The 14,811-nt window shown below is 37.7% G+C and overlaps 1 protein-coding gene across 1 annotated transcript in view; it reads left to right on the forward strand.

Moving 5' to 3' along the window:
* The window catches only part of PLA2R1 (phospholipase A2 receptor 1), a 100,568-nt gene that overhangs the window by 59,594 nt on the left and 26,163 nt on the right, over positions 1-14,811 (forward strand). Inside the window, exons 12-17 of the mRNA XM_033112512.1 lie at positions 1,620-1,822; positions 3,710-3,855; positions 7,292-7,376; positions 9,566-9,698; positions 10,282-10,317; positions 10,784-10,941. Of these exons, the coding sequence (XP_032968403.1) occupies positions 1,620-1,822; positions 3,710-3,855; positions 7,292-7,376; positions 9,566-9,698; positions 10,282-10,317; positions 10,784-10,941 (761 nt within the window). The remainder of the gene's footprint in view (positions 1-1,619; positions 1,823-3,709; positions 3,856-7,291; positions 7,377-9,565; positions 9,699-10,281; positions 10,318-10,783; positions 10,942-14,811) is intronic.

Consider the following 14,811-nt stretch of genomic DNA (forward strand, 5'->3'; position numbering starts at 1 on the left):
TCTGCTCCCTGTGATATCCAGTGTGCACCCAGGATTGTTGAAGACACAAGCACTCGTTCTTTAGCTCCCTTATTCCTTCTCTATTTCACAAACTTCTCCATTCCTTTAGGAGAGGCTCTTTGTACATCTTATCTGTCTTTTCACTTCTCTCACTCTTCATTTTCCCTCTCGTTAGTCTTTCTGTCAGCATAAAAAAAACCAAAACATGGCTGACAAGGATAATGCCAGTTACCGTGCACGTAAAGAACAAACCAAAAAATGAAACCATTACTGCTGAAGGGAAATTAAGAAAGACAAATATCCAGTACCAAGTGACTATATTTTAAAAGTGCCTTTAGGTCTAGAATCATCACAAGTCAGCTATCATCACTTGCTTTTTTATAAGCACCCCTTGAAAACTCTTCTCCCTCCCATCCTCCAAAACTCAGCTCAGATGTCAATTCCTGCAAATCCTTTATTGACATCCCAAGGCAGATTCCTTTGTCCTTCTGAAGTCTCCCACAGAGATTTGAACATACACATTGTTACTATAGCTCTTTACACATTCTGTTTTTGGCAATTAATAAGTTCACACTAAACTAAGAGTTGGGTTTTGTTTGTTTTGTTTTGTGTTGTCCTTCTATCTCTAACAGCTAATATACCGCCTAGCCTTGTATATAGATGTAGATGCACATTTTTTTGTTTTGTTTTTGTTGAATGTTGATTTAGTGAATTAGATGATTACTCTGGATTCAAGAAAAAAAGAAGCTCATTCTTTCTCAATTTTTAATTTACTTTTGGAATGGGATTGTTTTCTACTATTCACTGAAATTTGAAGTTTATTTTTTAGGTGTCTGATGAATTGTATAGATTTGAGGACAAACTTGAGGATCTTAACTCAACTAAGATATTGTTTCTATGGAAAAATGTTTTACTTGCCAAAATGTTCAAACATGCAGAAAAGAATAAAATGGAGTTTTGTCCATAACTAGATGGCCATTCCCTTTTCCTTGATGTCTTTCCCTACTCCTGCCCCCAGAGTTTCACCCCATTTAGAATTTATCTCATCCTTCCACTTTCACGTGGTTTACAGCTTGGTTTTCTGTTATGTACCTTGCGACTACCTTGAATCCATCACTTATGTATTTTTTTCCTGTTTAATCTATTTCTCAGAAGATATGTACTATGCATTTTTCATTGTTGATTTTTCACAGTGAGGTTTCACAGTATACAGTGTGCAGAGTAGGTGCTCAAGAAATGATGAGTAAAATTTTTTCCCACACAGTTAAAAAGCTCAATAATTCAAAACGGAGGGATGTTGGTGTTTGATGAGATATAGGAAATATTTCATTTTCAAGTTGGAACTGCTCCTAGTTTTCCATCATTTGCCATCTGATCTCAAAATGTCCAAATTTCAAGCTTCACAGTTTCTCTTCTCTCACTTTCCCATCTTCTATTCTTTTCTCTAGAGAGAAGAGAAATGAGACAATCATGCCAATAAAGCACCCTTTTTCAGCTTTACTGTTCTTGTCTGGGTGCTTTATTGTAAGATGTCAATTATTCAACACTCTAAAGAGCTGTCTTCAGAGCACAAAATACTCTAGCCATCTGGTATTAAAAGTGTTGTTTTCTCCTTTTAGGCTACAGTGGTGGCTGTGTTGTCATGAGAGGAAGGAGTCCACCTGGCCGCTGGGAAGTGAAGGACTGTAGACACTTTAAGGCCATGTCCCTGTGCAAACAGCCGGTGGAAAATTGGGAGAAAACTGAGCGTAAAGAGAGATGGCCCTTTCACTCCTGCTATTTGGACTGGGAGTCAAAGCCTGGCCTGGCCAACTGTTTCAAGGTGATGCCAAGGGCATTCTCAATGGGACCAACATTATTTCAACTTTGTCCATGTATCCCAAATTCTTTTATTCCAGAACAGTGCCTGGCACACAGCAGGTGCTTAATTCATATTTGTTGACTGTCTCTATCCTTTCAGTTATATTCCAAAATGATTTTTTAACCAAGAGATTGACATATCCCTGGTGACACCGAAATCCTCCTCATGAGGATTGATATCACAGTCTGGATCAATACTGTTCTTATTGAATATACAAATGAATGAGGCAGACACTCATTGGGTATGAAAATGGTGCAATTTCATATCATGTGTAAGCAAATGAATAAAGTCCTTCTTATGGAATAACACCATTTTCCTGCTAAGGATAGCTTTTGCTGCTTGCCAGATACCTGAAGATCAAAAAATTATTAATTTAATATATATAGTTGATGTGTGTGTACATATAATATATATGGGAAGAACTGTCTTTTTGCAAATCAACTGTAGATCTTAGGTTTAAATCAGTACCTACAATCTTCATGTCAGAAATACATTTTTAAAAATATAATGGGGTTTTTTTGTTGGTTTAATCTTTGGTTCATTTTGTAATTAGTGATTTCCAAAATGGTGGGAGAAAGTTATTCTCTGGTACACAAGCGCATGGAAACAGAATGAAGTTAGCTTCTATCTCTAGAGATATTGAAGTCTCATAGATAGTGTGAAACACCTGTGAATGCACTCAATTTAAATGTACAGGTATAGAAACCACCATTAAATTCATGGAATAACAGGCCCAGAGTTTTGACAGAGTAAGTCAAACCTTAGAAATGAGTAAGCTGAGGCTAGTGAGATGAAGTGATTTACTTAAGATCACAACTGTTTATTGACAAAGTTGGAATAAATCTCGGGGTTTGGGGCTCCCAGTCCAGTGCTTTTCTCTACTATGTATCACCCTGATATGTCAACAAATGTATGGTGTATTTAGTGGGCATGGTAGTAGGATTTATTAATTTAAAGTGATTTGAGAAAAGATTCCCAGAGGAGGCAAGTTTTGACATATAATTTAAAAGATGGAAAGGCTGTGCTATGATCCACAGGGCTGGGAAACCTATTCATTCTGGTCTCAGCAAATCAGAGTCTGGTGAAGGTTGGCTCCAGAGGCTCAGGCTTCGTGTTGGGCAGTTAAACATGAGGACGGTGCAGAGGCCCAGGACCCAGAGCTCTGGGTCTTTGGTCCCTCACTCTTGATCTTAAAGTCCAAAGCAGACTCTCCATTTCACTGACTTCTTCCTGCTACTGTGAGGACTGCCAAAATAAGGACAGCTGAGGACAGAATTTAGGCACAGTTAAGATGCAAAGACCCTAGAAATATACCTGCCCTAGGTGCCAGGTCTCATTTCTCATGAGTCAGCCAGATTCATGATCATTCAGCCAATTCTAATTTGTCAGAAGGCAGTCTATTGGGATGGAAATTCATGGACTCTGGAAGCAAGGAATATTGGGTCTAATCCTAACTCTGCTGGTTGGTAGCTGTGTGACCTGAAATTTGTAAACTGTCTTAGCCTGACTCTCCTCATCTCTTGAGAAACATTTATTAAGGGATTCATATATGCCAGTTACAGGAAATGTAGGAGAAAAAGAATAAAGAATCCTCAAGGAGCTCATTGATAAAACCATTTATCACATCCTCCTCATAAATTTGTTTTGAGGATAAAATGAGATAATAGTTTTATAATGACTATACATATTCTATCTAGTTCAGTAAGTGTTATTTCTCCCTACTGGGTCAAGCTTTTAATAAAGTATAATGACAACAATTACATTAGTATTATTTTCTTGCCTATAATCAAACAGCCTTACGTTATGTGTGACAGTGTAAACTTTTTATTTTTTTTTTTTACTATACAGGTATTTCATAGTGAAAAAATCTTGATGAAAAGAACATGGAGAGAAGCTGAAGCATTTTGTGCAGAATTTGGAGCTCATCTTGCAAGCTTTGCCCATATTGAGGAAGAGGATTTTGTGAATGAGCTTTTACATTCAAAATTCAATCGGTAAATACTTATTAATTTTGAAAAAATTACAATGAAATATTTGGTCTCCCAGTAATGGCTACTTAGGGATAAGTATCCCAAATGTTTGTTTAAAATCTCAAGTATTTGTTTCAAGCTTACAACCAACTGGCCACTAGTTATGATATATATACGATATATATATATATGTGTGTTTATGTATATCGTATATATATATACCATGTATATATATATATATGTGATATATATATGGTATATAATATATATATCGTATATGTATGATATATGTCACATATATATCATATATATCTCATATATATCGTATATATATGGTTTTATATTTATATTGCACTAAGTTCTAATTCCATAAAACAAAGAACGAAGTGACAATTGTTTTGATATTTAAAATCTTCTCTGTGTGCCTCACATCAGAATTTTAGAACTTTTCTGCCTAACTCAGTAATCATCTAGTCCAGTGGTTTTCAAAGTGTTGTATAAGGATCCCAAGGATCCTGGAACCGCAAGACCAGGAGGGGGCCAAGTAGGCAGAGTTCCTGGTTGCTTGCTCACTGACTCATCAGAGCATCGCCAACCAGCTCCACTTCTAGTTATTTTGTATATAGTAGGAGTCCATAGAATATTTTGTTTGAAGAAAAAGGAAGTCCCACTGAGTAAAATAATCCAAGCCAACCTTCTGATTCACATTTGAGGAAACAGGTGCTCACTTATCTGCATCCATCTTGCAAAGTTACAGAATCTTGAATTCCATGGAGTTAGAAAACCAATTAAATGTAAATTGGAAAAAACAAGAGATCTTGAGCTACCTTCTACCTACACGCAGGCATTCCTTCTACCACGTCCCCGTGGTCATCCACTGTCTGCATAATTCCTTTCAGTTCCAGCATGTTCCTTTCTTGGGAGGAAGCCCATTCCATTGTTGGAGGCTGGTTCCCAAGATTAACTTTCTAGTAAACCAGAGCAATATAGCTCAAGCCTACTCTATATTCAAATATTTGAAGACAGCTACCATGCCCTCTTTTAGTAAGTCTCCCCAGCCCTTGACCTCTTTCTCGAATGTTCTTGTCAGAATACATTTTAAGAATATCTTGTATGAAAGATATTCCCAAAATGTTATACGCATAGCTGGCTGGACAATCCAATAGACATGGCAGACAAAATCCTGCCCCTGAGGACGTTGTGGTCTAAGGGGGTGGGGGTGTCATGCCTCCATGGCTCCATACATTTAATTAATGAAAACAAATGTAACACCACATACTCTGCTCCAAGCTCTGGAAATCTGGAGTCTCAATGAGACACTTACCTGAATCTCAGAGAAAATCCAGAAATAATTTCTGAGGAAAATTCAGGCCTTCCCCATAAGTTTCCTTTGGAATACTACCATATGAATGTTAATATGTAACGTCAAACTATTGATCCCCAGAATCTACAAAATTGACCTTCAAGGTGGGAGTCTTTGATACCATCTCTCAAAGTGAGTCTTATAGAGTACTCTGTGGGGGGCGGAAAAAGGGGGATCTTGTGGTCAAATGTTTGCAAAGCAATGTACAATCTTGGAAATTTGCCACATACTTTAGCTTTGTAAAAACTTCTAGAGGGAACCACTTTCTCTAACCACAGAACTCTTTTTTTGAGAACACTTTTCAACATCCCACGGAACTGCTAGTCTCTGCAGGATATGCTGACCGTGATTCCCAAACCTGGCTGCTGATGATCACATTCTCTTGGGACACCTTTTAACATACAGTCCTCTGGTCTCATATCAGAGCTGCTGAATCAAGATTCTGCGAGGCTCGAGAAAAGTTCAAGAAGCTTCTGGTTTAGTTGGATTTTTAGCTAGGAGTGGGGCCACAAGTCCGAGGAGTACATAATAATCTCTGTTGTTTGAAGCTGTAACTTTGATTTTAGCCCTTTGCAAAACATACTTGCATACTTGTATATAGTGAGCTTTGGTGTATGGAACAACCACATGCAAACTGCTTCCATGTTTTCCGTAAGATCAGATATAATTATGTCATTTCTATCTATGTAGATTCTCGCACTTGGAATTTCTAGTAGAATTTAGTGCCAACCATCTATCAAGTTCTTAATCTTCAACACCTAATCACAAAAGCTATATAATATATGTTTTACTTTTGCCTTGACTACCAGGGAGTTCAGCCAAATCTGATGCTTAGTTATAGCAAATAAATCATTTCTCATAGTTAGCATATGTATTTTTCTTTCCTATGGCACTGCTTTTCTATTTCTATTTTACTGTTTATATTATTATATTGCATTATTAGAAATTATACAATTTTAGGAAATTGATAGAGAGAAAATAAATACTAATTCATCTTCTAGGAGCCAGTATATAGCAGGAAAACTGTAGAACTCTGACTTCAGTGAGGAAAGAAAGAAAAAGTGCTCAGTACAGGGAGAGTACGTGGATTTCTAGGCTAGGACGTTGAGATTAATATGCCTGGTTTAACCATGAGGCAGCATGTCCACCTTTCTGCAGCGTACATGTAAGAGCGTAAATATAAACATGGCAGTGACCAACCGTGCCCCAGTGATCTCTTGGATTTTCGAAGTCACATTTTACATTCATTTTTATCGTGCAGGCAGAGGAGCTCAAATATCCAAGTAGGGGTGCTTCAAAATAAGCTTGTTTCTCTGCATAAGGAAAATAAAGCATCTGTCGTGACTTCTGAATCTTTTACATTTTTAATTCTTCAAAATCATTCTCAGAAAATGATCTTAGTGAGATGGATTGTTGTACAATTGCTTGATTTATTGAGTACTCTGTGGTGTGACATGTTTGTCCTCCACCTAATAGGAAGGAGGATGGTTCTCTGTGGGGCTTCTCACCAAGTCTAACTGGGTGGTGACTGCTGAAGTTAATCTACTGTGCCTCAGACTGATTCACCGTGGAAACATTTCCATTGAGATCTGTAAAAAATCCAAAAAACCAAACTGTCATGTACTTCTTATTAAATGGGGGGTGGTGATGATTAACCTTTAGAGAATACATGAATATGTGACAAAAGAGCAACAAATCAAAGCAGAGTAAAGTACTAAGAAGTTCTCTAGGGAAGAGAAGTTCCAAAATTTCTTGGCAACTTGCTTTCATGTGTTCTTGTTCTGATTAAAAGGTGTTGCCATTTCTAATGGACATGAGGAAGCCATGTTCTCAACATGGGCTGACTTTTCCCCAATGGCATACGTATGAGTTCCCCATACAAACCAAGAGAAATAAGAGTCCTGGCTAAATCTCCTCTCAGTTCATTTCAGAGCTCATGTTTTGCACAGAGGAAATGTTGAATAAATGTTTATTTGACTTCCTCAGGCCTGCCAGTAGCATCAGCTATTTCCTGCACATACTGCAAATACTTACTTGAACCTTTTTCATAATGTTATAAGTTCAATAGGAAAGGCCAAATTTTTGTTCTCTTCACAGGACAGAAGAAAGGCAGTTCTGGATTGGATTTAATAAAAGAAACCCACTGAATGCTGACTCTTGGGCATGGTCTGATGGAACTCCTGTAAGTCTTTTCAAGCCAAAGAAAAGGAAATGAATTCAAAACAAGTGGCCCTGGAACCACTTGGCAAAAAAAACAAAAGAACCTGGAAACAATGACCGCATTTCCCATGATTCAGACCCAAATCAAAAACTGCACCAGATCTTGATACCGGAAGCATTATTTTAGCAATGTTCTAGGGAGCTTTTGCTAGTCACATAGTTCTGAGGACAGCTGTAGGATCTTAACCTGAAAAGGAATCCAAATCTCCAAAAAGGTCCCCAAACCACCTCCCACGCCAAGAGTCTCCAGCAGAGAAGCAACTGTTCTTTAAAATAACACCAGGCTTTCTTTACCCCACCTTTCCTCTCCTGCCTAACACCTTATTAGGAGAGTATGTATGGGACCATTGTCCATGTCAAAATGAAAAGAACCATTTTCAGTATATCTCACAATAAAAGCACAGAAATGCCAGCCTTAGCAACATCACCTCCTTCTCAGCCAAAGCAACTTATTTGGAGGAAAAAATACTTGCTTTTCATTCAGGCTATACTTATAAAAACCTCACTGTTACATTTTTTTTTCAAGTGCAATGAGGAATTCTCACATTTTCCTCAAGAAGATACGGGGAAAAAATCCGAAGTAGTGTCCCAGATTGAAATGGGATCCATCCAAGGACCCATGCAAAATCAGGCTATTCAGTTTCATCTGTGAATTGGGGAGGCTAGCAACAGCCAGCCGTGAGCATTTAATGCAGCTCTTGTTTACTGAGCCCTAATTCTGTTCTAAGTACTAAGATGAGTACACTCCTCCATGGTCTCTTTGCATCCTGACGATGATTCAATGCAGTGGGTATGGCAATGATTAAATAATTTGCCTAAAATAAGACATAGGAAAGCCAGGATTGGTACACAGGTTAGCTGCCTCTAAAGCCACAGTGTTATAATATAATGTCTCCTCATTGGCAAAGTACCCAAACTTTGAAATTGTAAAGATCAACAGAGAAATGGGATCTCTAGGCCCACTACATAGATAGTGTTCAAATTTGTGTCAAGGAAGGGATTTGTGCTTCCTATAAGCTATATGCTTATAGTGGGAAGAAAATAATAAGGGCATGCTAGTTGAAAAATAAATAAAGTTCCCACCCATGTACTGCTACTTTGAAAAGGGCTTCAGCACCAGAGAGTGGGAAGAGATCTTAGAGATCACCCAGCCCCTCCCATCTGTTTTACTGATGAAGAAACCAAGGCCCAGAAAGCACAAGGGGCACAGCACTGTCAACTTGCCCCATAAATGGCAGCCACCATATGGCACAGTTGGGTGGCTAACGTCAATATGGCACTTGACAATGAAATGTAGTATGTAGAGGTTGAAAACTCTTCATTTTGATTTCGTGAAATGAACTCATTAGTAACAGGAGTGAAATAGACAATGTCGGTTTGAAGTAAATGAGATAAAATCATGAAACCGTGCAATGAATCCGTCGCCACTCCCCACTGGACAAAATGAATATTCCAAGTCACGCTGAATCATAGCTTATATATATTTAAGTTAGATGAATTGTTGCATGACTGTGTACATGTTTGACGAGGAGTATAAATGGTTTCAAAACATCCTCTTTTTTCCAAATTTTCACCCTAATTTTACTTGCAGTCCATCCACTCTTCTGTCAGATAGTCATTAAATCATTGAGAAGGTTGAATCTTTATTTAATACCCCTGTTGTGTGATTATTCATGGAAAGTGTTGCATAGTTTCCTGATTAAAGCTAGTGATGACTTAGAATTTAGTGATTAGAGACTAAAAGCTTAGTGTCTATACACAAGAATCTACATCAAAGGTGAGACTCAAATCTGACAGATCCCTGAGCCTCTAAGTTTAACCCAGTATCCCAGGGCTAGCCTAATCCTGCCAGGGCAGAAACAGTGCCAAGTTCAGAAGGAAGCATGCATATGATTTGTCCCTTATGGAGGAAGGAGTAGCATTCCTCTTTTTAAGGAAAAAAAAAAAACATCTATAAGAAAAAAATGCTAAAGTTTGATTAGCCCGTTTTTCACAAATGTGGAACAACCTTTAACTGGAATCATATCCAGATATTTCTGAAGCTTCCTCCAGAAATCTATTGTGATTTATTTACAAGGGTGGCTTTTTTGATCTTTTGAAACTTTTTGTGGGGGATCATCGTTAAGGAATAATGAACTTCATCTGCTGCAGGTTGTCTCTTCATTTTTAGACAATACTTATTTTGGAGAAGATGCAAGAAACTGTGCTGTTTATAAGGCAAATAAAACATTACTGCCCTCGCACTGTGGTTCCAAACGCGAATGGATATGCAAAATTCCAAGAGGTAAAAATGTTCATAAGATCTTTACTGTAGGCCTGCTTTCTAATAATCTATAGCACTTTCCCAAGTGAAGCGTTACAGAGATCTGAATCGTAAGCACCCTGGACCACAGTACCAACAACCTCCATGATGAACCACGTTGTGCTATTTTAGCAAAGAATGTATTATAGGGGAATGAGAAAAGACACCAATGCAGTATGCTAAGTCAGTTACAGGAAATGAGGATAATCGACTATATTGTGGAGTGTTATGTTTTGTGAATACAATCTGGAAGAAATGTCATGGTCACGTTACAAGCAAACAAAATTACTTGTCAAATGAGTAAGTAAAAAACACCTAGCACAGTGTGTGACACACTGTAGGCCCTCAACATGTGGTCATGTCCTTCCTTCTTTAACCAGGGGCCTCCCTTGAGTCTCCTCTTCACGTATGAGAACTAGCTACATACCAAACAGCACAAAGTACCTGGTTTTCAAATGGTCTTTGAAAGGTGAAGTACAAAATATTGTGTTTAGAGCTGAAGTAATTCAGAGATTGCACACCTGCGAGAAAAGGTCACTCAAGGTGGTTTGCTTTCACTTCGCAGATGTGAAACCCAAAATTCCACCCTGGTACCAGTACGGTAAGAACTATCTTGAATTTCTAAGTATGTGCTATTATATACCATTACTGTATATGACAGTCCTCCAATCAAATCTCTTTTTTCTTATGTCAATCTAGAACTAATTTGTTCAAATTAACAAATCAATAATTAATAAATAATCGACTTAATAAATGTCACTAAATACGATTAAAGACTAATATCATAGCTTAACTCCATTTTCATGACACCTGATTTTCAAATATGCATCTACCCCAGAACTTTGAATACAAGTGAAGGTTTCTTATATGAGATAGACCAAGGAAAATAAGAAAATTATATATGTATGTGTGTAAATATATTTGTTTATACACACACGAAAAGAAAATTTTTAAATGCTGAGTGACCAAATTATGAATTTGGGGTCAATCATAGCATATCCTATTTAAGTCTGCATTATATCAGTCAATAGTTTTTGCATCATTTGCATTGTTTGTTTTTCTTTCAGATGCACCCTGGCTCTTTTATCAGGATGCAGAGTACCTTTTTCATATCTATGCTTCGGAATGGTCCTCCTTTGAGTTTGTCTGTAGCTGGCTGCACAGTGATCTTCTCACAATTCATTCTGCACACGAGCAAGAATTCATCCACAGCAAAATAAGAGCGGTACTTGAATACAATTTACCATGAGAAATTTAGAGCATAGCTCCTTCTTCTGTCCTTGGGGAATTTTTTTTCCCTTTGACTTTAGACACTTACTTACGTTTCATTAAAAGCCATAGATTTTTGAGAACTGTTTTATTCTGATACAGAGATTAAGAGAAAATAATAGAAACACAGGTTTATTATGTTGGTCAGTCACTTCACTTCTTTTATTCTTTTTTTGTTGTTGTTGTTCTTTCTTTGTTAGCAACAAAAGTTAAGTAGAGTTTTACTGCTTCTGTGAGGTTCTTTTAATCATTCAACACGTATTTATTCAGAGTCTACTCTTCTAGGGCTTTATCAGTGATTAAAATAGGCCGATATTATTGCTCTCTGGGAGATTAGTCTGGGAAGAAATACCATAATCAATATAAGTAAATAGAATTACATAATATTTTAGGAAAAGATAAATGGATAAATGGCATGGAGGAAAATAAAGCACAAATGAGGGACAAAGAGTACCTGGGACAGGGTTGCATAGCTATTTTAAAGTTTTGAATTTTACTTCCAAGAGTACAATATTTTTAAGTTTGTCAAGATTTACTATATAATACAGAAAATGGTAAGAAATGATTTTCCACTTGAACTTAAGATAAAGACTAGACTTACTCTTTTGAAGAGCTAGGCTAATTAGAAATGAGCATACAAAACCTGTTAAATGATATTAGAAATAGACTGCCAAGGAATAGAGTACATTTTCAGTGTATTTCTTCAACAAGCATTTACTGAGCATGAGGTATATGTTGGGCACTGTGGTATTTGTCAAAGACACAAATATGTGAAGCACACAAAAATGAGATGCAGTCTCTATTTTTAAAAAGCAGTCTCTATTTGGAAATAATGGGACATAGTAAGTAAAAAGGAAGCAGTATGTACAAATTACCAAGGAAGAACTGAGGGCGGAAAACCTCACTCCCAATTTTCCCTAGGAACTCTTGGAAAGTAAGAAAAAGCCTTTTTTCTTTTTCTGTAATTTAACATTATTTCATAATCTCCAGGAATCCTTTCTTGCTCTATCACTTTTCCATGTTTGTAAGTTGACTTTTAAAACAAAGGTCTTGTATCTAAGCATTCTTTACTTGTAAGAGAAATGTCTTCCTCACCGCTCATGGGGCTTTCTCGTTTCTGTAATCCTATTGGATGCGCACAGCCTGTGAGATGCAGGCAGGTCAGGACTGCTGCGGAGTGTTGATGGCAATGCTAAGAAACAGAGGGTTTAGGTGACCACCCCACAGTCCCACAGAGACTCAGTGGAAGACCAGCCACCGGAACCAGAGATTCCCCACTATTGGTTTGTGAGCTATTTTATCACCCTTCCGCTCCAGCAAATGGAATACTAAAGCCAAAATCGTAATGTTAAGTATCAACAAATTGCGTATCATGATGTCAGAAAATAATGTTTATTTCTTTAGCTAGACAGCAGACTCCTCACCCAGGTGGTAATAACAAAACATCCAATGAATGGCTGAAAACCAATCCATCAACATGGCAAAGCACACATCTCATTTGGGCGAATACTTATCATAACAGTGTCAGGTGTTGTGCTAGGTTCTCATATTTGATGGCATTTTATCTTTCCAAGAAGTCTGTGGGTAGTCTGTTACCAGTACCTTTTACAGATGAGGCTAACACTCCAGAGAAATATAGCGATTTGTTTGCATAGTCGCTAAGTGGTGGACTTTGGAAGTGACCCCAAGCCATTTGACTTACAACATCATTAAAAAACCCTCTGCTGGCAGCAAAACAGCAGCTTCAAGGGTAGAAAAGAGCACAATGCCCTCATTATATTAAAATGCTGGTTCTAAAACCCCTCCCCCCAAAGATGGCTCCAGCTCTGTCTCAGCCATGAATAATGAAGGGCCTCTTGGATCTTTCCAACAGTTTAGCTCTCTTGGGAACATCTGCAGGTCTTTTTTCTTCAACTTTCTCTTACTTGATTCTTCCAATCTTCAGTGGTTGGGAAGCCAGTAGGAATGGTGAAGTTAATACCTCCCATACAGGGAACAATAAAACCCATGGGTTTAGCAGTTTGAGAAGTCATAGTACCATGATCTAGTTGAAGATGAGATATAGTTGTGATCTCAAACAAGAAACACCTTGTGGTGTCTTATATGGCAAAATTGTTACCCAGCCTGTGACCACATTAATAAAGAATGCCCTGTCAGTATTACGGGTGAACTGTTGGCTGATCTAACACCACATTGTGCTACAAAATAAAATTATTGGACGGTATAGGATGTGGAGACTAAGAAAGGGGAAAGGGATCCAAAGGGATAGGGTGTCAATTTAGAAAAAAGGAAGTTGTAGATTTCTAAAGCATTTCTTATTTCTGCATAATTTGTGGCCATGTTAGGCACTTTTTGTTGGTGGTAGTGGTGGTATTTATGGTGACCATTTACATTTCATAAGAAAGAAATCTCCCATACCTAAGAACAGCCTACTGGAATGAATTAGTTCACAAGTTATTTTATTACAGGAAGAGAAACTAAACATGTAAAGTAGTAACTCAGAAATGCGAAAACAAAAATGACATTTAGTTGAGGGGAAGAACTAATTATTGAAAAAGAAAGTTGGGTACAGTTTTAAAAATCTGAAGCAGAAGTTTTTTTAACGAAATGTGCCCATCTTGGAAAAGTGATGAGTCAGTAGTTTCTGTATAAATAACAGAGGCCCACAAGGCATGATGAGACTGAATTTTTTTTTTTTTTTAAGATTTTATTGGGGAAGGGGAACAGGACTTTATTGGGGAACAGTGTGTACTTGCAGGCCTGTTTTCCAAGTCAAGTTGTTGTCCTTTCAGTCTTAGTTGTGGAGGGCGCAGCTCAGCTCCAGATCCAGTTGCCCGTTGCTAGTTGCAGGGGGCGCAGCCCACCATCCCTTTCGGGAGTTAAACCAGCAACCTTGTGGTTGAGAGGACTCGCTCCAACCAACTGAGCCATCCGGGAGGCAGCTCAGCTCAAGGTGCCGTGTTCAATCTTAGTTGCAGGGGGCGGAGCCCACCATCCCTTGCGGGACTTGAGGAATTGAACTGGCAACCTTGTGGTTGAGAGCCCACTGGCCCATGTGGGAATCAAACTGGCAGCCTTCGGAGTTAGGAGCACGGAGCTCTAACCGCCTGAGCCACCGGGCCGGCCCGAGACTGAATTTTTGAGTATCTTTTTTTTGAGCCATCTTGTTGGTCAAATCAGTGCCGAAAGAAGTAAAAAACTGCAAGTTTGACATGAACTACTAGCCAGTTTGTCCATTCGGCTAACATTTTTATGCTGTTTGTGTAATATTTGAATTTTAAAATTTTGATTTTCTCTTACTTTTAAAAATTAATTTTAAATATTTCTAACAAAAAACATGTATCAAATTTATTAGTAATTTTTTCAAAGTCTGGTAATTTAAACCCTTAAAATAACTTTGTTTTGCTATTTTTATGGAAACATTTTTAAGAGCTGATGGTTTGTTTTCCTTGTATTGTTTAGTAGATTAATACATTGGCTAGTGCTGTGTTTTCTTTTCGGTGGTGTTCTACCCGTGGCGCTATCTGGAATGGCCGTCTGTAATAAAACATAACTGATATTACAAAATCCATAGTCATTACAATTTTAATATTCTTTCATATAAAAGAGTTTCAATGTCTTCCATTGTTATGGTTTTATACCTATGCTAAAATTTAAAACATCCATTGGATTTTTCACTCTGGGCATCTTCTAGCTTGTCCTTTGCAGTTCTGTTTCCATATTATAACAGGTTATGATGTGCCATGTGGAAGATTACCATGCTATAATTGAGGTAGTAATAAATATGCCACTTAAGATGCACTAGTTATAATTTTTCTTTAGAGGT

This window comes from Rhinolophus ferrumequinum, chromosome 8 (assembly GCF_004115265.2).
Source record: "Rhinolophus ferrumequinum isolate MPI-CBG mRhiFer1 chromosome 8, mRhiFer1_v1.p, whole genome shotgun sequence".
Lineage (NCBI taxonomy): Eukaryota > Metazoa > Chordata > Mammalia > Chiroptera > Rhinolophidae > Rhinolophus > Rhinolophus ferrumequinum.